Here is a 22,511-nt window from a genome sequence, read left to right as displayed (position 1 = left end):
CAACCAGAATTATCCTTAGAGCTAATCTAATTTGTCTGGATAATGAATCTCTTTTCAGGAGGACAAAAAACATGGAAAAATGTTTCACTTGTTCCTCACTAAGAATGGTCTGATATTGATACTCACGCTGTGTCTGTGATTGCATGACCTTACCATTTCCTGCATTATCCTGCCTTAATTTGCAGAGTTAAAATCACTGGATATAACAGATGAGCCATTGTTTCCAATGAGTGCCACAGACTGAAAAATGAGTGCTGAAGGACTACAGTCTTCTTTCATTGTAGTTTTGCAACTGGAAAGTTTACATAAATATTCATATACCTTGAAGAATGTTTCTGTTCATCTTCAATTTGTTTTTCACAAATTCCTTTTGCACAGGAATGTCACAAGTTGAATGGTTCTTCTAAATAAAAAAAAAAAAGTAAAAGAAAATAAATCTTGAAATGCAAAGTATATTTGCAGAATTAGATCAAAGGGAGAAGTTCAAATAAAGTAGTACATGGCGGTGTAGTTTAAGCCTTCATAATATACCATTATCATGGAAATATAAGGGTCTTATTATAAATTATAAGTATTTATCATAATTTAAATTAATTGTAGTTTAAAATAATAGTTTTGTATTTCAATAAACATAATTAGAGATGCCTTTTAATCTACCCTAACACTGCTAAACACTTCACTGTCAAAATAACGTGATTTCTTATGAGATTTACTGGGATTGTCAGTTCCATGTTGTTGAGTTTTGTGACTCTTAATGACTTAAAATTCCGTGAAGCAAATAAATTCTTAACATCTCCCTTGTTCTGCAGGCTTGTAATCCTAAGTATGAAGAGTTTGACAAGACTGGTTCTATATGTGCCAGTGAGAACATCAATAATACTCTAACACAGTACCGGTGGCTTGTCAGTGCCCCCACTGGCCCCGATGGTGTGACCAGCCCCATGAAGGAGGTTGACTTTGACACCTTCTTCACTTCCTCTAAGATGATTACACTTGACTCTATTTACTTTCAAGCTGGGTCTCGTGTCCAGTGTGCGGCTCGCGCTGTGAATTCAGATGGGAATGAGGGTCTTGAGCTTATGAGCCCTATTGTCACTATAAGCRCATCAGAAGGTAAGACATCATCACCTGTTGCAAAATTCGCAGGTCTGTTTTGGATCCCAAATTCAATCCCAACAAAACCTGGTTACATGATCAGGCATTTTAAYATTACAGTTGTTCACAGTGGTGGTCCAAAAACTCTCTTAACATAGCAAAGCATTGTACAAAGAAATGGTTTTTCATTTGTCAGAGTTCTCCGTATCTTTAAATAATAATCCACATAGCAAACCTGTATGTTCGTGAGAACAGTATATAATGTGCATTGGAATTAGTGAAACATGGTTTATGTTGATTTTAGAATTCAACTGCAGTAATGATGCACTACAGTCTCAGCTCCTATTAAACGTTGGAGAATCCACATGGGAGTGACATATTTGGCATTCAGGCCTCACTGGACACCTGGCAGTGTCTTCTTTGACTAAGGATTGAGCAACTGGTGTCCAATAACAGAGCATGGACAACATTTTCAAGTTATTCATTATTATTCATCCTTCTTCTTTCTCTGATACTATCTTTGTCTCTCTCTGATTCTCTGACACTTGACCAGTACTGAGCTGATGCTGCATTCCCTCAGCCAGCAGAGTTAGTGTAGTCTACCTCCTTTGCCCAGCTAAATCATGGAATTCATGCTAAATTTCATAATGAAGCAGAGGTGGAGCACTGACATGCACACAAGCACAGTCTGATAGCATAAGCTATTTTGTTACAGAAATCACAGATACTTTTGTTGATTGTATAATATGGAGAATGAGTAACTATCAGCAAACAAGATAAATTGCAAAACACTGTGTTTTATTACCCTTCTACAGCCATTTGGCTCTTTGTGTTATCTTTGCTGCTTTGGTAGCTACATTAACTCTTGAAGCTGGTTTGAGATWAAAGACATGATCATTCATTTGCAATATCATTTTCATTTTTGTAGTAAATATTTTTGTTAGAACATTATATTTTCTTCTAAGGGCTTTAAGAACTTTAATGAATGGAATTTATCTTTACCCCTGTCCTTTATTCAACATTTTGACTGTAGACTCAAGTCATCTTTGTGCTAATCAGGAATCCTACACCTTAAAAAGGATTCTGCCTAAGGGTATTGTCTACAAGGTGCCCTGTAGTGCTTGTTAAAGACAGACAAACTCGTACTGTGGGAGCTGGTTTTGTTATATGGAACAGACTGGCTTTGTTCGTGTTGTAATGCATTATTTGGATTATACTTGATAAATTAGCAGAGCTAATTAGCTCAGGCTCAGGACTGTGTTATCATGCATACATTACTTCCAGAACCTGAGCTAACTTGTGATGTGGAAGGAAAGAAGTGCAATGATCAAAGGAGCCTGCCAAAATCCTGAATATTTTCCATTTTGAGGATGCCTGACCTCCAGTGCATACTAAACTCTCAAAATGAATTCAGATTGTGCAAAAAATTGTATTTAGTCTCTTTAGCAATGTTACAGGCGTTTGAGGGTAAAAAAATAAAACTAACAACCAAACAACTAGCCAAATAAACAAAAAGCTATCATGTGCAGAAAAGAAATTCTGTCTCCTTCTGGCAGAAGTTACAATTTTGAGATGTTGAGAAAGATGAGTTCTACCATAACCAATCAGTTCTCTGAGAGGAGGACCCTGCCTCCTCTTTTCCTGAAATCCTTCAGAAACAGGCAATGGGAACTGTTTTGATTTCCCACATCTGGTTATTTCTTATTTAGAGTACCTTGTGACCYTTTGGCCACCGCGTGACAAACAGCTATGATTCTTGTGTGATTCTTGCCAGAATGCAGACACTTCTGCATTGAACTGTGCAACTAGAAGTTGCCTATGTCTCAGATCATATGATTACAAACTTAATTTTCTGGTTGTCTCTGTTTGAGACAATGTTTTCAGAGAAAAATGTTACAGAGTAAATGTTTCCCCTGAAGTGAAAGATTTCACTTTCCCACCAATTTTTCCCACCAATATGAAATAGATGTTGGGGCAAAAAGTGAAGAKAAAAAAGTAGTCTATTAATAAAACACAGTGCCCACAGGACACAGATAAAGTAACTGTTAGATATTTAAAAGTCCAGGAACACACGCTGCCCCCTACCCCTACAAACCGCTCGGCCACATGGCGCAGAGAAAATGGCAGCTCCTGTCCCCAGGGAAAAAGAAACAAAACAAAAGAGTCCACGTGGCCGCTCCGGCAACAGTGGCAACCTGGCGGCAGTCCTCACTGTGGATGTAACAGAGGGCTCGGTGTGTTTTTCTGTAGCCAGCTTGGCTTCTTCCGGAGTCCGGGATRAGATGGRGCCACGCGGCTTTTCTCCCCGCCAGCCTCGGAATTGCTCCAGAAGCAGAATCACAGGAGCTGCCAAGAGGGTCTGTTCAGGGAAAACTGCTTGCCCAAGCTAACAAACCCGTGCTAGCTACACAGCAACAATGTAGCTCCGCTCATGCAGCGAGCAAAGACCTCCCACAGCCGAGCTGAGCTGCAAAAGCCAACCGCTGCGCTGCAGCCCCGGATTTTAAACTGYCTGCGCCGCCCCTGCCCCTTCTTCTGGGTCRCATCTAAAGGCGCAGGCACCTTTTGGGCGTACAAGCCAACGGAATAGGAATACAGAATTGTCACAAAATCAACCCAAGATACTGGTCCTATGAGCTAGGACTAATACTGGGAAACATTGAACTAACACTGGAAAGGACTATTAAATTAAATTACACATTSTCCTTTCTGGGAAAAATTCAAAATTCAAATTAACAAGGCCTTAAGAAGCCTTGAATTTCACAGCTTTGAAGCTCTGTTCTGAGCAGAGTATTTCTAGATATCCTTTGACACAGTTTTTCTAACTACACTTTTGTAGAAAACAACAGGATCTACAGAAAAAGGATCAGGAGTCTCATAAAGCCCTGTGAGGGCATATAGGTGCATAGCTCCCATAGAGTGCCAAAACCAGCTGAACACTGCTCAGGTATCTTCCACAAAGCTTAAGATGATGGGAGGAATTAAAACATATGCCACTGAAGACCTCTGTAAGAGAGTATGCCACTGGTACTGGCTTTGCAAGTAAGATTGGCACATGCAACTGAAAAAGCACAGATGCAATATCATCACCTTGTTCTGAAAATGTGGTCCTGTTGATCAAGTAATGATTTCTATTTGAATCCTCTTTTATATAAATTCTTGTTAAAACCTCTGGAAAGTGCTTCTCAAAGTGTTTACCTGTCATTCAAGAAAATTGTCATTGTTTTGTATACCTGTACAGTGGAAGGAAAGTGCATCTAAAATAATACAAGGGAAAGTATAGATTGTTTCCTGTGGACATAAAGTAAGGTTGCTTTCTCTTTTTTTCCATGAGGTCTTTGTCAGCCTCGTATATCAGGAGTAGTTGGAGCAGAACCATTCTCTGCCAAACTGCGCTACACTGGCCCAGAGGATCCGGACTATGCTAACCTCATCAAACTGACAGTCACAATGCCACATATTGATGGTATGAGAAAATCAGCTGTGGAGTTAAGAGAACTTATACAATATGCTGTTATTTGAGCTATTTTATTGGTCATATTATTTTATATAGAACAATCAATAACGTAATCTTTAAACAGTGGGGCCAAATAATAATGTTATGAATGAACAAGTGTAATTTGTAACAAGGTATATGCATGTATCTTATGTATTGTATGTTCACATCTCTGATGTGAAGAATAGCATTTTCAAATTAATTGCATAATTTACATAAGTTGGCTAGATCTAAGCTTTGTAAAATTCCTTTGAAGTGCATAGAAATATACCTATTAATTACTAKGTGCTTCTGAAAAAAAATCACACTTTCTCATTTAATAATACATTGCAATATYAATGTTATATATTAATATATTGACATAWTAATATGTTTTGAAATATTTGTATTTTCATAGTACATAGAAGATTATGTGGGTAAAATTCTCATACATACTTAGCATATCAACTTTCTTTGAATTTTAAAGTACAGTAGTTGCTGTAAGTGGAAAAAACAGAAGCACTCTGTAACATGTTTCATGTTTGACACAGTTTGGCTAAATTAAGAAGTTCTGACCACTGACATTTAGTAATACTACTATAAATTAATATTTTTTAGGCATGCTGCCTGTTATTTCTACGAGAGAGCTCTCCAACTTTGAGCTGACACTTAGCCCTGACGGAACTAGAGTTGGAAACCACAAATGCTCCAACCTGTTGGATTACACAGAAGTAAAGACCCACCATGGTTTCTTAACTGATGCTACCAAGAATCCAGATGTGATTGGAGAGACCATTCCCTATCAGTACAGCCCAGCAATTAGAGGTTTCAATACCTTGCGCTTCTACCGCAACCTGAATCTGGAAGCGTGTTTGTGGGAGTTTATTAGCTACTATGACATGTCTGAACTCCTCACAGATTGTGGAGGCACCATTGGAACAGATGGACAGGTATGGAACTGGAATTTGATTTTGTACYGTATTCCTGTAATAAAATATTTCCCTTGTAATGCATCTGTGCTAGTAGAAATAAGTGGGTTTAGAATTAATTTAGTTGAAAAGTGTTCTTAATTTTCTTAAGAAGAAAGACTTTCCCTAGAGTTGGCTTATTTCTTAAAACTCAATATCCATTGCATAGACCTTATGTGAAATCCTTGCCCGATTAAAATTAAGAGAACAATTTGATTTGAATGAAATTTGCCATGTTTTTCTCCCAGTACAATGCTGGAATATTTTGGGACAAACCAAGTCCACTTTTASTGTATAGTGGCTTCAATAGAGCCAATTTAGTCTTTTTTTAAAATGGAAGTCTTCTGAAGAATTGCTTTTAGCACATCGATAGTACTGGGCTATTTCATATTGTCATCTATCTTCAAAAACAGTTTTAAAGTATTGTAGAGAGACTTCTTGCTGATAACAATGGGCTTCAGTGTCCTACCAGCAGCTTGACTTTGCTGATCTCTCTGGGTAGCACAATCTGTCAGTGCAGACGGCACAGTGGTCTTGCATTATCCAGCAGAAAATTACTTGTTCAGAAAGTAAAAGAAGCTGCCAGTATAGAATGGGTGAAGAACAGAGCTACAAAAGTGTTGGTGACTAAAATGCAAGAGACTGGAGAAAACTTCAGGTGTACTTTGGAAAATTTAATTCTAGAAATCCACAGTAATGTGGAATGAAAAGAGTGCAGGACTTTTTCTGGAGCAGTGACAGTGAAATTAATCCCTGGGTCTTCCCTGTATAATTACTATATAAGCCTATCTGATCCCACTCAGGATCTGGAGTGCAAAGGCTGTAACTATGAAGTTTATGTTCTGCACAATATATTTGGGCACTAATCCTGCAGGCTGGAAGAAAGACTCATAGCAGAGAAGTCTATCCACAGCTAACTCACCTTCCTCGTGCACTAGCATTCCTTGTTGAACCATAGAGAAAAAAAATGAGGCTGCTTTGTGAAATGGCCATAATTTCACTGCTCTTTTGACATTTTGCTAGGGATCCATCTTCTATGAGACCTCAGTAAACTTAATTGCACAAATTCTTATTTTGTTAGTTCCAAATGCAATAAAGCAGCTGTGGAAGGTGTGTCATTGCCCACAGACACATGTAAGCATGCRACAACAGAGCTAATAAAGCATAGTCACCAATAGACATGCAGGTACCTAATCAGATAAACAGACCTTTTTGGCTTGATTTTGTAATAATTACATGCCTAAAGTCCACCTTACTCTCTGAGTGTTCACAGGTAATCATACAGTCAGTTTGCTGGACAAGAAATTGCCAGGATCTCTTCAGCACTTGGTTGACTTCCTAGCATTCTGTCCCTCTTAACTAGAGATTTTATGYGCTAAATCAGAAGATGAGAACAAAATGGAGCTTCTGCCCTTCTCAGATACAAGGGCCTTGATGAATCTATCATCTCAGTGCTTTGCCATCAGTTCTGGTTCCTTGTCTGCTACAGAGACAAGTTCAAGGTCTCTGCCTTGATGTTGAAACTCACCGTCCATGCTCTGCTTGGTCTTGGCCTCTGCTGAAAGCMGTTCCTCCTACAGGTACATTTCACTAGATCTATGAACCTGTCAAGAGGGAAAGGGAAGGCATCCAAGTGTGCGATGGAAACCTTACTCATTCCCACAAGATAAAAATGACAGCAGTCTTCACTGTTCTTAGAATGATTAAATTCTTCATTTCTTCAACTCATCATTCCTTTGGCTATCTCCTGATACCCAGGCAATATGCAACCATTTGTTCTTATTCCCCATGCAACCATAAGCACACACAACTTGAAGCTGCTGCAACTATGCAAACCACTTCTCTTCTCAGGAAGGAGGTCCTGGTATGAATCTTTCCATTTAAAATACTTCTGTGTCCTTTAAAGAAAAGGCTGAATAGCTGCTTTAGACAAATGTGGGTCTAAATAAARCCTCTTTATGTCTATGTGCATGCAAATAGAGGAGAAAATAAGTACCATTCCASTATTTTTGTAAATTAGAAGAACCTGTATATTCAGTTTTGGAGGACACATGTAAGTGGCAGTAAGGCCAAAAAAGGGAGCTATACTTTCCTCAGGCTTCAGAAATTATCTGTACTTTATGTATGGTCTCTCACTTACAGGCAGAGAGAGAAGAACATGAAATTGCAGCTGAAGTCATCCTTTAGTGCGTTCTATGTTATGGATAAAAGGTTACAGTGTGTTAAATGAAATATCAAGCTGAATTACTTTACTCCTAACGGTGAAGCATTGCCCCGCAGCCAGTACGCGCTTCACTGCCCTCCCTGTTTTCCCCACCTCCATTTAATTCTTCTACAGGTTTGGTCTTTATCTTCACATGACCCCCTCCAGCTGAGAGGGGAGGCAGTCAGTGCCCTATCTCTGTGGTTGTCACCATTGTTGTTTCTTTCTCCTTCAGTGAACAATTAATAATCCTCTTCTGTGAGAAGAAAGCTGGCAGCTATGGTTTTCACCATTTTTTTAGCAGACAAAGGAAGCTTAAATTCCATTATACAGACAGAACAGATGACAAACACACCAAAAATGCTGTTGCCACATCCTGCTGCCACTGCAAATTTAGTATCTTGAATTTACCAGATACTTAGGCTCGATCTTCAGGCTCAAAATTTTGTTTCTTGATTCTAGTTCTCCGGTACCTGTATGGTCGAACAAAGACAGCCATGTTGATTCAGACAGAGAGACTTCACAAAAAGAACTGGTACTACCTTAAATTATGTGGAACTTCACTTTATGGGAGCTCCTGCTATGGTAGGGGAAGAAGATGAACTTTAGTAAGCAAGAAGGGAGGTGGAAGACCTGCAGCTGGTGTAGTTCTTCTGGCACAGCTCCTAGTGTTTGCTAAGGGCTGCAGCTGTCTTAGCCAGTTCCCATGAACTCATGAACTGTCATAATACATACAGAGAAGGTCTTAGTTTCCGTTTTTTTCTTCTCTTTGAGGCCTTTTGATTGTGGCTCACTCTCTTTCTCAATTATTCTGTGCATGAGCAAACCCTGTGTGAGTGGATGCAGCRCTCCTTTCAGTATGCAGCTTGACCGTTTGTTCCTGGGGTCTGCCCACAACTGAATAAACAGGCATTTATGTATCTAAACATGGACTTAGATGTGCAGTTTAAAGAACTTCTGTTGAAAAATAAAGACCTGCTCCTCTTTAAATTGAGCTAATTAATTTGGATTAGAGTTCTGCCCATGTTAAAGTTAAGGTCAGCTTTGATGATTAACAGTTTTCTTTAGGATAACCCGCAGTCATAGTCGAAAATTCARTGTCTACATTTGGATATGTATAGGCCTTGAAAAGGGGGAAATCACCTRCTTGAGACTAGTCTTCCTGTATTTTCAAGTAGCTAATAAAGGTTGGACTTTACTTCAAGGGGACATTGTGAGAGTCAAGTGCTACAGACATCTCACATTCTCAAAACATAGGTTCTAAAACAATGACRGACATTCATGAAAGGAAGTGAAAAATATGAGACCAAGTGAAAACCAAGCAAGTGACTGTACTGTAATAAAGTGTATATTGGGTGTTGGTCCACACCTGTTTGATAGAGTGTGAAGTATCATTTGATCTCATTTCCTACTGTTACAACTGTTTGCTGTAGCCAGGCAGTTTGGCATCTGAAGGCTTCTGTGTGGTTCTGGCCAAGTATTTATATATGGATGCTGCTTTCCAYAGTTCCAGTCCACTGCCAGACTTGGAATAGGAAAGCAAGGAAATTACCATTCAAACTAATTTTATTAACAACAGCTCATTAATGAAGTCTTTTACAGGAACAAGAAGGTGAAGGACATATATTAAAATGCTTGAATGTGCAGATTTATACCTTGATACTATGATAATTGACTATAGCTGAGCAGTTCACCTTTTTTCTCTTCAAAACAGTTATTTGTGGCCCAAATGGAAAATGTCTTTTTTCCAATATGTTCAGATCAGTTCACATTTATGCTACACATGTTATGACACTGAGTGTTGCAAAATCCCATCTGCAAACAGATGTTAAAATGTACTGCTGCAGCTTATACGAGGCAGCTTGCAGAGAGCTTTTGCTACACAGAAAGAGTGTATTTCCAGCTTTATTGGATCTAGTTTTACCAAAATTATATATTAGTATGAAAATTCATCTGTTCTGAAAATCTCACTAGGTGCTGTAAAACGCAAAAAGACAGAAATGTCTGTTTTTAGATTTTTAGCTTTAGCCACTCCAGTCAAGTTTAAGAAAACTCTATAGCTCGTGTTCCTTTGACATGGAATTTCCCTAAAGACAGACATTTTTTCTCTAGCTGCAAACATGTGCATTTAGTAAACTGTGAAGAAGAAAATTCTATAAAGTTAATCCACCAGCTATGTAACAGTCAGAGGTTAAATTTTTTCGAGGGACTGGTGTTTGAAGGCCATTCTCTTCTCCATTCAGACATCTTTAAACAAACCTGCTTTGCATTTYACCTGTGACCTACCTGTTTGGGTGTCTTCTTGGGTCCAAATCTTGGTTTTACCACACAGACATTGAGTAAACAGTTAATTGATAACATTGTTAAGCTTGTGTGACTCAAATTCACAGAGCAGGTAAGTGCAGTAGAAAATAAGAGTGTAATTTGGAGAATAAAAATACAATTTTCATGTGAAATCTGTTTCATTGAGATATACAAAACAAAACATGAGCTTGTGTAATTTTTTAAGGTCTACTTTTGATTTGATGAAAGCTATTGCTGTACACACACACACAGACATGAACACACGCACACACACACACACTGACAAGTTCTGCCCTCTGGAAATGTAAGCCAGCTAAATAAAGTACGTTATAAATGTAGAGCAAAGTCCATGCTCCAAACCCTTTACTGAAAATATTTTTTATTGTAAATACTCTAAATTGTTACGTGACAGATTCTCAAAATAATTGCATTTTTTACTTAATGAAGTTTGACTGTTTGCGTCTGAAAGGGGAAGAAAAGAAAAAGACCTAGAGAAATTCCAATTAGTACTTTCTAAGTCTTAAATGGGAATTGTCAGTATTCAAAAACAGACCTCATGCTCTATGATAATTTATCTTACAAAACAAAAGTATGAAACTGCACTTCTTAGATCAATGTCCAGCATAAATCATGTTCTCTTGCACACATGAATTTTGAGGTGCACTGTTTGATGATTATTTGTCTAAATTCTTCCAGATATTATCTGTAAGAGTCTGTTCCTGGCTTGGAACAATTTTTGTCTTCTCAGGTTCTCCTGACGTTGTCACAGACTATTAGACACAATTTCCCCAGTTCGTCTGGGGTATAGCTGTAGTCTGTATTTCTCTCCTGGTATCAGAAGACTAAAATTCACACCCACCTATTATTGTTTAAAACCAATGTTACTGAATGTAATTTTTTCAGTGCAACAGGTAAAATCTCCTGTGCATAGGATGTATGGATTCATAATGCACCTGTCCTGTCTCTCCACAGCAGTTAAGCTGATCCTACACTTAACACGGCTCTAAGTTACCATTGTGGTTTCATCAGTGTCACATAGAGATATGAAATGAACAGCTGGCAACTCTCAAAAGGCTTTGCATGTAGTACTGGAAAAGAAAGATAACTCAGTGGAAAGAATGTTTTCACATGTTTGTCTAAACAGCATTATTAGGAYGGCTGGAGAAGTCAGACTCCTCCATCTGTGTAACACATTCCATCAATTCATTTGGGGGTGGGGTGGTGTCCGTGCACTTTGACACAGCTTAACTCTGCATTTGACTTCCTCTTGATTTTATTTTTACTTATCAAAAAGGTCCTTTCATATAGCAAGTCTTGAGATTTTTCTCTGCTGCCTACGGTAAATTCCCCCTTGCAGGGATGAGAGGGTCTTAAAAGTTTTCATTTACTCTTAGGGAGAATTATTTATTCAGTAATTCTCTGACTATCAGTGTTGTACGTTTGCCTCCACACCTGCAAATCCATGAGCACCTGGAGAAGGGTTTGTGTGCATAAAAACTCAATGAGCTTTTAGCAAGATCTCCTTCCTCCCCCTCCATGCCTAAGGAGTCACACCTAAGGGCACCAATACTGATGGAAGCATATGAGTACATGACTAAATTCCCAGGCTGAGGCAAGCAGCCCTGCTGCCCAGACATCTCTTGCAGGTTTTACYAAAAGGGAAGAACCTTTTGAAATCTACAGTCCTAGAGATGGAGAGTTTCAGATTTCCCCACAGGGCAGTGATAATRTGTCTAAGGAGCAGCGTTTCTGGCAGACTTGCCCCAGAAGGGATCCTGCTACCAGATTTCCACCATTAAAAATAAGCTGAACTCTCAAACACTATGGTCCCACCAAATGGAGGCAAGAAACCCCTAAAATGTGGCTTACAAACCTCACTGATGGATTGCTTTATGTGCAATATACATGAAGAGCTAATAATACATTGAAAGTCAAGAAAAGCTTTGGAAGGAGAGGTGTTTTTTTARTTTGAGATGGCATAAGGTATGGAGCTAGAAGGAGTTTCGTGGATCACCCTCTCCWGACCATTGCCTGAAGTCTTTATAATGTCGTTCCAACACTAGTAAACTTAATCTGAAACCTAACAGGATTTCATGGCCTCACTATTCTTGTCAAATGCCACCACACTGAGGGCTGGAAACTCTTCTGGTTTCCAGGCTGTGTTTGTCATGGCCATCATATGCCCATTTGTTCTCATGTCAGCACTATCTTTCATCATCAGTGGCCCTTCTCTGCTCTCAGTCTCCTGATGTATACAGGCAGCATTCTTAGTCCCTCTCAGCCTTTTTTGTGCTGGGCTCAACAACAAGGCTGTTTTAGACTCTTCTCATCAGATAGTTTTGCCATTCCTCTGATTATGTTGATTTCTTTTTCTGCAGTCTACAATGCAAATTAGACTTTTTCAAGCATRGATGATCAAAGCTGTTTCAGATAAGCTCTTACTAGTGCTCTGTATGGCATGCATGCTTCTAATTTCCACCCCATTCCTCAGTTTATCTTAGGATCATAGCACATGGAGAGGGTAGGAAGGTCATAGTTATGATGTGATCAACAAAATTTCTTTCCCCTCTATTGTGTCTAATGCATGTCTTTCATTTCTGCCAGAAATCCCTGTGACTGAGTTCTATTACCTTATACTTTAGACTATAGGATTTCATCTCACTGCTATTATTCTAATCCTCAAGGTCATTAAATTCTCACTTTGATATTCCAGTCCTCTACTTTATCATTAAGGATTATGTATSCTTCTATTTAAGAGAATGATGGACATATACTAAATCCTCTTCCACATACTTTGGTCTCTTCCTTATAAGCAAACTGAATTACAGATCTCTGACTTCAATGTCTAATTCTTACTGTACAGCATGCAGATTTAGAACAAAAACATACAGAGAAAAGTCAACACAGTTTGTCTGGGATGACCTTACAATAGTAAGGCATTTGTTGTACAATCAAGTATATTCATTCAGTTCTTCATACTGCTCCAGGAAATTTTCTGCTTTTCTGCTTACCCCTGAATCAAAGGCAAACCCTAAGACTGCTCAAAGACTGAGGCAAACCTCAAGAGCTGCATCATTGCTATTTTTTTAAAGAAGTGAGAATATCATGTTGTTRTTTGGAACAATTCAGTAAATCTGTGAGCAAAACAGTTGCTCAGATACTCATCCCAAAGATAAACTTGCAACTTAAATGGTACTAAATAATATTTTTGTCTAACTTCAGCTGAAAATCCAATATATCAAGAGAAGAAAACTCTTTTCAGTTCCAAATAGAAGTTCTTGATTGTGGTTATGTAAAACCAACAAAGAAGCATTAATATTGAATAATCTACAACTGTAGCATCTCATCTACCAGTCTGTGTTAGTGTTTTACTTTTCAGTGGTGCCAGACTCTTTTCAGTGGAGCCCAGTGACAGGACAAGGAGCAATGGCCATAAACACAACATGAGGAAGAGCACAGAGGATGGCAGAGCACTGGAATAAGCCACCCAGGGACATAATGGATTCTCCCTCTCTGGAGACCTTCAAAATCCACGTAGACACATTCCTGTGTAACCTGCTCTAGGTGTCCCTGCCTTGGCAGTGGGGCTGGGTTGGATAATCTCCAGAGTTCCTTCCACCCCTGACAATTGTTTGATTCTGTGATACTGTGTTTCCAAATGACTGCTGTCTGACTGCTAGCACATGATATGGAATGATTCAAACAGTATAAGTTGAAAGGATTTTGGTAGAATGTGTGTAGATCAAGGAGTGTCACACGTGAAAGCCAGTTGTCGCAACTATGAACATTTGCCTTAATGAAGTCCTTAATTAGGTCAGAGTATTTAGTCAGTACAAGCAGTAAATTTGTGGTTACATTACATTAGTGAAAGTTCTGTCAGGCATTTTGAAGTGTAAAGCAGCTGTAAGATGATGGGCATTGAGCCCCTTGATGTGCCACTGGGTGAACCCAGAAACAGTTTGGTTTTTACACAGCTTGTAAACTTCTTGKAACATTGAGAATATTTAATAGTGCAAAGCACTCTTCAGAAGCATGTAAGGTAATCACTCCAAGGAAATGTTCCTATATGTAAATTTATACATGTAGTTTCTATTGGAACTAAATGAGAATTTAACAACTTTTATGACTTTGAAAAGCYTCCTAGTGAGAGATGAAGTCAATGTCTTTCCTCCTGTGTATTTCTAAGAAAATCCAGAATGATGTAAAAGGATCTGGATTGCACATACCTAGTCAGAGATATGTGAATGAAACAGTATTTGTAGCAAAACATAAATGTGAAGTCTCTTCGGAGAGGTTTAGATCTGTGTATCATGTACGAGCTCTCTTAAGAGGTGGCAGTTTACTGACAATATTCTTGACTTTTTTCATAAAAATATATATAAAGAATATGCAATTCTTTGATAGTTACAGCACGATCTTTTGGCACCTTTTTTTTGCAGAAAGGCTCTATTTTTAAATCCATATCAACTTGCCTATTATTTTTWGTTCTTCCAGACAGTGAGGAACAGTACAATTTTTGTGTTTGCAYGCAGCATGTTCACTATTATGAATGCACAAAGGAAGAAATAGTTCCAGAGATGACTAAGTAGAGTCCAGGGACTCAGTCTTGCAATGACAATTGAGCAACTCCAGCATCTTCCAGAAGAGTTTCTTAGTTGATAATAACCAGAATGCAAGCAAAAGAGTTGGTTAAGGCACAGCTGTAGAGCAAATTAATTTCTAAAGCCTTCATTAGTAACTATGTTGTATATTTACTAAAAAAAACCTGAACAAAAATGATGAGTCAAAATTGAGGGGATTATGTTTTATCAGTTTGAAGTACAAAGATGAAACTTGAAGGGATGTAAATTCAGCTGAAAACCACCAAAATGTGGTTTCACACTTCATCTCTAATTTGCAGAAAGAGAGAATAGAATTCAGCCGCAGTATTTATTTGAAGTTCTGTCTTCCCTTTCTCTTGCATTCAGCTTACCTGTGTGATGCTGCCAGTGATCATCACTAACCYTAATATACAATTCCTGTTTTCATAGGTTCTCAACCTAGTGCAGTCCTATGTCACGCTGAGAGTCCCTCTGTACGTCTCTTACGTTTTCCACTCTCCTGTGGGCATCGGAGGTTGGCAGCATTTCGACCTGCAGTCAGAGCTCCGGCTGACTTTTGTGTATGACACTGCCATCCTGTGGAAGGATGGGATCGGGAGCCCACCTGAAGCAGAGCTCCAAGGTGGGTGTTGGGTTTCTTGACACAGAACTCATGCTCTCATGCTGTGACTAAGAGTATCATTTGCACACAGTAGGATGGTTTTTTCAATCATTCCAATACTAAAAAAAAAAAAAGAAATTATCATTTATTATCAGTTGCARTCTCTCATTTCCTAGCACTCATAGGTGTCTGCTGGAGTGTTTATGAAAATTGTGTAAAGTTGACATCAGCTCTTTTACTACAAAGAAAAACTACTGTATTGTTATATTTGAAGAAAATGTGCAAAAATTAAAACATTTATATCTACTCAGAACTTCAGGTACACTATGTAACCATTTTCTGTTGGCACACAAGATGTTTGTACTTTAATGAAAGTAATTGAAGCTTTTCTGTGATACCGTTTTTTTCTCACATTGAATGGCCAGTTTCAGAAACTTTTGATGTTTTGAAAATATTATGAAACATTCAAAAGGAACAGAACTATATAATGGTGACTTGGCTTCTGTGTGAGAGTAGTAAACTGTGAGACATTCTGTAAATGTATTAGATATTCTTAATAAATATTTGTGAGTATAACTAGTCAACAAGCCAAACTCTATCACTGCAGAATTCATCTTTTAAAAAAAATAAATTTATTTAAAATAGTGATTTACAGAAGTATGTGCAGGATTAAAATATATGGTTACACCTGTCTGCTGCATTGTGCCTTTTATGCAAATTTACTAAATATTTCCCAGCATTAAGCTTCAGGTGTTTCATATCCCTCTCAGCCTAAGGTAGAAGACAGACATCAGCTGTAATTATGTACACACACATACACAAGGACTCCTGGAAACCTAAAATCACTTTTTGTTTCTGCCAACTCTCTAAGAACTACAGAAATCATTGCTATGCAGTTTCTGTCCTCRTGTTAAGAGCAGGAAATGAGGAGCAGCAAGGGGGATCTACAGAGAATGAAGAATGAAGCACATGTCATGCCGTGCCTTAAGAATAAGCCACATGCCAMAAATCATGTAGCATGCTAGCCACCAAATAACAAGCAGATCTAATCCTCTGTCTCAGCAGTTATGTGGTGCATCTATGCCACCATTTCCCCTCTTTGATAGTTTAATTTTTTAATTTCTCTGTTTAAGAAGGTGATGGCCACATCTTTGGAGGAGCTGAACATTGGTAGTTCCCTTTGAAAACACCTAGCATAAAAATTACTCCCAACATATCCCAGCCAGATTTGAGTAGCATTTTTTGAGCAGCTATTTTTCTGGACAGGGAGAGGTTAACTAATTTCCATTTTCTTTCCATAACTTTCAATTCATATAMTTGTCCTATATAAATTCTAAGTAACACTGTAGCAGTCAGGGTCTTCTAAAGCCCTAATTCATACATGAGTATATAGATATTTCCATTGTACCAACAAATATGATTGGCACAGATGATTTTGTACAGCTGGTTTACATTCACAATGGTGAGTGTGTTAGGTTTCCAGCATATTCATGTGGGAGCATTCCTGTTTCCTTCTTTTTCCTGGCAAGCAGAATSGTGGTACATCACCTGCTGTTTGTAAGGCAGTGCTGGAGGAAGTGCCTGAACTCTGGAGCTTTGCAGAATCTAGGAAAAAAAGGGTTTTGACTGCAAGCTACAGCAGTAAACCAATAAACTTCTGACCTCTTGTAAGCTTCTTGTAAACAAGTTCTTGTAATCTGAAATTAGAAGATGATAAGGCTTGTGTTTTGGGACAAATTCATGCCRAAAATTGCCAGCAATGCAAAGCCTGTCAGAAGGAGTTTCACAGATTAGCACCCTAGAACAGATTGCCGTGGAAGTCACAAGCAGCCTCTGCAGCTCATGCTGGTGGTTGCTGCCTTGGCACAGCAGGCAGGGAGGCACTGATGAAGGGTGTCTCTGAAGCAGCTTTCATTGGTAGAATTCAGCCTGAATACTTTGTGAAAACTTCTCAGAATGAAGTGCTTTTCCTTCTGCAGACCCCCCCTGGCAACTGACCATGCTGTTGCCTGAATACAGGCACAGACTATGCTGTGGGGATTTTCCTCAGCCTACTAGAGCAGCTAGTAGGGTCCATGGTAACATGTAAAAGCATGACCTTGCAGGGAATTTCCCTAGGTACCTTGGAAACTCTAGGCCTCACTGTGTAAATTCTTGTTTGAGAATCTGGAGTCAACACAAAAAGCACCAGTGGGCTCCCCCAAACATGACATGACGGGGTAGATGAAAGAGTGGGTCTGGTGTTTCATAGGTTGTGGTTTCACTGTCACCTGCTAGTGGATCACACTTTTAAATTGCTTTTTGCTGGCAGGTTCCCTGTTCCCAACCAGCATGCGCATCAGTGAAGAGGGGCGCTTGGTTGTCAACTTCAAGACTGAAGCCCGGTTTCACGGTCTGTTTGTTATGTCCCATCCTGGTACGTGTAACCTGCCATTTAGCAGTTCTACAGAAATAAAGACACCCTTCCCAACTTTGATGCTCTTTTTTTTCCCCTATTTCTGCTTYTGATACCTGATTTTTTTTATACTATGCTCTTCAGATATGGATTTTTCCTCTGCTTGAGATTTGCTTGTCACTGATGACTGTATTCAAGTTGTCAAACTTGTTGAAATATGCATAAATCTGATGGAAGGCAAATAGTTCCACTTGATCAAGAGCCTGATTTATGAAGGATGAAGATCTAGGCCATTCTGTCCATTATGGAGCTATAGATATAAGTTTTTAACCCCATAGTTATARTTACTGCTTTCTTATATTGCCCTAGGAACTTGGACAGCATTACAATTTCTTTTCTAACTTGAAGCTTTTCTAGGATATTTTTCAGAGAGCAAGAAAAGGCGTTGTATGGCATTGTATCACTCTGTTAATATAACATTCTCACTGAATGATATAATATTCAATTATATAATAATGATATAATATAACATTCAATTAGTCATTGCTGAGGATTGTTCCTGCAATTTAATCTGTTTAAATCCCACTGCCTTTATTCAGAATTATTACAGGTATAAGACTCTGTCTACAGACAAATCTGAGCATTAATGCCAGCCATGGAAAAGATTATTTRACTAAATTAAATCCAGTGATCAACAGTGAAAGGGGAAAAAAATAGGTAATCTCTTTTAGTTTGACTCAGGTGTTTTTAACCCATAAAACTCCTTCATAATGCTTCTGCTTTTTCTCAGCTGTCCTCTTGTGTTAGGTTTTGTTTATGAAGCAGAGATCAAAGTGTTACATTGYTAAGAGAAATCATATTGTGTTTCCCTGGGCTGACATTCCAGTCTTAAAACAGGAGATAGATYTCTGCCATTCCACTCTCGCTGTTTTGACCATCTCTTAAATTCATTCTTCATCCAGTTCTCATTGTGTAGCCCAAAAGCAGCTGCTGAATAGACACTTGAATGGGAATCAAGGAGGCCCAGCTGAGTTGGCTGTGATTGATTTTAGTTTCAGTTAATAAAACCCAGTGTCCTGCGAAGTTGCTAACATCGGCTATGGCATTATGGTTTATGAATTATTGGGAATGTTTTCCAGGCTCTGAGAGTTTGCAATGAAACACCAGAGGTGACTAATCTGTCTCTTGGCACATTTCTAGCTTCATCTCTAATTTCCATGGTTATGTCAGCTGATCACCCGGGCCTCACATTTAGCCTGAGCCTCATCCGAAGTGAGCCAACCTACAACCAGCCAGTCCAGCAGTGGAGCTTTGTCTCAGACTTTGCGGTAAAACCTCAGCCATCACTGTCCCCTCCTGCCCCAGCCTGCTAGCTAGGAAGTTGGTGACAACTCCCTCTCTTTCTCTGTCCAGGTTCGAGACTATTCTGGAACCTACACGGTGAAGCTGATAGCCTGTACCACTGCCCCCCATCAGGAGTACAGCCTGCCAGCCATCTGCAACCCTAGGGAGCCCATCACCTTTGATCTGGACATCCGATTCCAGCAGGTACCATCCCAATGACATCTTCATCATGTTTCCTTTCTAATTCAATTCCCATGTGTTTGTTTTGTAATGACAGTACTAGCAACTGAATTTACTTGCTTGTAAACAAGACATTTCTAASTTTGTGGGACTCCTCTTCTGCTAAATAACCAGTTTTACCCAACTGGAAAAGGCTAAAGTAGGAGTACAAATGGTTTTTGTCCAGTGTTTGATAGTCAGTTGGAAGATCATTGACATTAGTTTGGGGGTTAGTTACTTTGATGTGATAGTAATATTTAGGAATTCTCTTCCTGTCTGTTAGCTTTGGTAGTCAAAGGTTTTATCAGGTAATTAGGAAACACTAAAACTATTATCATAAGGTTTTCATCTGACACAAAATCAGAGTTAGGGCTCTGGTATTAATAGTGGAACCTGCAGAGTAAGATTCATTTAGACCTATGGTAGAACTTCCTTCACTGACTATAGAGGGAAGTGTAGGTAGCCAACACTGGTAAAATGCTTAGCTTTAAAACTCACAAAAGTCACCAAAACAAATCCCAACCATAGTAATATGGATCATATGGGAGCATATGGGAACAGGTGGACAGCATGCCTTTCATAAAGTACAGCTGTGAAGATCTGTAGCTGGGAACAAACAATGGAGAAATGGATTCTGTGGTAGAAAACATTGGTTTAAAAAAAAGGGGGGTCATGTTGGATAGTTAAGAGAACATAAACTGCCAGTTTTGCAGAGTATCAAAAGGGCTGGTGTGACGCTTGGGATGTGTAAGGAGGAAATGTTATAGTTTCTGTTATTGGGAGCCAATACAGCGGATACTGGAGCAGTGTGACTGTGGTTTCATGCTCATTAATGGTGTAGATTATGCTCTTAAATCATCTTACAGGATAAATCCGTATCAGTCAGGGATACACAGTCACTTTTGTGTTGACTCAGCCAGAGTACACAAGGCAATGTATGCAGTCTTTATGCTTTCATTTGGCGTTATGCCACCTGTGAGAGAACAGATGATTCCTGATAGGGCATTAAGTCCTGGCAAAGAAGASATGATACATGATCTGATGTGAAACCTGCCTTCTCAGAGTCAGCCACATTTCAACGTTTTGAAGAAGTTTGAATGGAATGGGTGAGGAGAATTTATATTAGTTTAGCACTTCAGCCTTTGTCTGGCATTTCTAATCTACATACCAATGCTAAACCACAGCTTGTTCCTGACCCTAGTATAAACAATAAGATACTGCTATTTCAAAGAAAGGTCAAAAAACCTGCAAAAAAAGTATTGCAAAATGGGTGAAGTAGCCTAGGGAGAAACCTAACTCTTTGTAGCATAAGCTACGAAGTTGCAAGAGTGTCATAGACTGTGGCAAGCTAAATCCCTGTCACTGACAAATTTCAAAACAAGATCTTTTTTCTTTAGATACTCAGAGTAAAAGGAACTTGGGAAGTTCTGTGGTTATGATAATGATGGTAATGATAATTTTTCTGTCTGATCACAGATTGAAACACTATGTGGACTTCAAGCAGGTCCCAAAAAGGCAGCAATTGGCCTCAGTACAATAGCACAAATTCAGTAGGCAGTATCTAGCACTTTTAAGATTTTTTAAGTCATTCTGCAAAACTGAAAATGCATTGGTATACATTATTGTACAAATAAGAAAAAAAAAAGACTGAAGGATCAGCCTGAAGGATGTCAGTCCGTGAACTAGGAAACACCTGATACCYGCACAGGCCCACTGCATCCAGTCCTCTGGTGCCCAGTGCTAGAAAGAYATGAACCTGTTAGAGGGGGTCAGAGGAGGACCAAAAAAATGGTCAAAGAGCTGAAACACCTTTCATATGAAGAAAGGCCGAGGGATTTGGGGTTGTTCAGACTGGAGAAAATAAGCTAAGGAGACCTTATATGGCCTTCCAATATATAAGTCAGGCTTGTAAGAAAGACAGACCTTTTACCAAGGGCTACAGTGACAGGAAGAGTGGTAGGTTTAGAAAAYCTGAAAGAATGTAGGTTTAGATTGGGTATTTTTACACTGAGGGTGTTTAGGCACTGTCACAGGTTACCCAGAGAAGTTGTGGATGCCCCATCCCTGAAAGTGTTCAAGGCCAGTTAGGATGGAACCCTGGGCAACCTGGTTCAATCAAAAATGTCCATACCCTTKGCAGAGAGGTTGGGTGAGATGATCTTTAAATGTGTCCTCCAACCCAAACCACTCTGTGACTCTCTGAAATCAGTGAGTATAGGTGTCATAACTGGACCAAAATTATTTTTCACTGTAAAGTCTATGATGAGGCAGGACAAGAGTTTTTTCCCCCAATTCTTAGTCTAATTCTCCAGCTCCTGTACTGAATTACCTTCTTGGGCATTTTAATATGAGTCTTTTATTTTCCTTGGAAATCTTTTTTTCTAATTGCCTTCGAAATTGTTTTCACTGCTCACAAGTGAGGAACCATTGTAAGAATCAAGGAGCAAATGTATTTGGTGTTTCCCCACTGGAGCTTTTGGTTTAACATTTCCTTTTTTGAYATATATCATCTGCATATCTCCTTTTTCCTCTCTCCATGGCCCCTGAGGAGTGAAGCAGGTAACCTGGAACACCAGTGAGGATTGYATTATCACTGTCTCACTCTGGGATTCCCTGGAGATGATCAGTATACGACCTCCAAGCTTTGCTTTATCCCAGTCCTTTCAGCATCTCCTTTCTTTAAATGTGTATGACTGTTTCCTGGCAGAAGCCCTTCCATACTCAGGATACTTGTTGCCCTGGGATGGACCAGTCTTAAGAGTGGTCTGTTCCTTGGGATACCAAATATCACACGGGCTTTGATCCCATGGGTGATCTGCGTTGTTCCCAAATCATCTATATGATGGACATGGCAAATAGGCAGAATGAATTGACAGTTACACTTCTCATCCAGCAGGTTCTCACAGATCMCTTTTTCAAGAACTCTGATATAAAATGTCTCAAATGCCCATGAAAATAATTACACTTGAACTACTGTCCTAAATAACACAGCTGGAAAGCAGTTGTGCTAATCAAGTATTTGTGGGACTACAATCCAATAGCATGCTTTCCAGGCATTTAGAAAGAAGCATTCCAAGAGAATGCAATTTTTTTATCATTATTGATGTGCAAAGGCTATGCTGGTAAGGTTCCTTCTTCTGAAGAGCAGTACTCCATTCATAAAAATGTCTGAGCTATACATTCTTCTTGCCAGATCCTGTTGCTTTGATAATTGTGAGACTATGGTGAAATGGACCCTTGTCCATGAGCCAGTAAGAATGTTTTCTTTGTTGTTTTCTTTCCTTCCTGTCCACACACTTATACATA

At 39.1% G+C, this 22,511-nt stretch overlaps 1 protein-coding gene across 1 annotated transcript in view; it reads left to right on the top strand.

Moving 5' to 3' along the window:
• FREM2 (FRAS1 related extracellular matrix 2) overlaps window positions 1–22,511 on the top strand; it is a 132,296-nt gene that overhangs the window by 98,758 nt on the left and 11,027 nt on the right. The window contains exons 14-20 of the mRNA XM_057376833.1: window positions 810–1,113; window positions 4,430–4,561; window positions 5,189–5,520; window positions 15,076–15,268; window positions 17,559–17,663; window positions 18,843–18,970; window positions 19,056–19,190. Coding sequence (XP_057232816.1) covers window positions 810–1,113; window positions 4,430–4,561; window positions 5,189–5,520; window positions 15,076–15,268; window positions 17,559–17,663; window positions 18,843–18,970; window positions 19,056–19,190 — 1,329 coding nt within the window. The remainder of the gene's footprint in view (window positions 1–809; window positions 1,114–4,429; window positions 4,562–5,188; window positions 5,521–15,075; window positions 15,269–17,558; window positions 17,664–18,842; window positions 18,971–19,055; window positions 19,191–22,511) is intronic.

Source organism: Malurus melanocephalus, unplaced genomic scaffold, assembly GCF_030028575.1.
Source record: "Malurus melanocephalus ecotype Western Australia unplaced genomic scaffold, MMel_1.1 scaffold_292, whole genome shotgun sequence".
Lineage (NCBI taxonomy): Eukaryota > Metazoa > Chordata > Aves > Passeriformes > Maluridae > Malurus > Malurus melanocephalus.
This window is presented reverse-complemented; position numbering and strand designations above follow the sequence as displayed.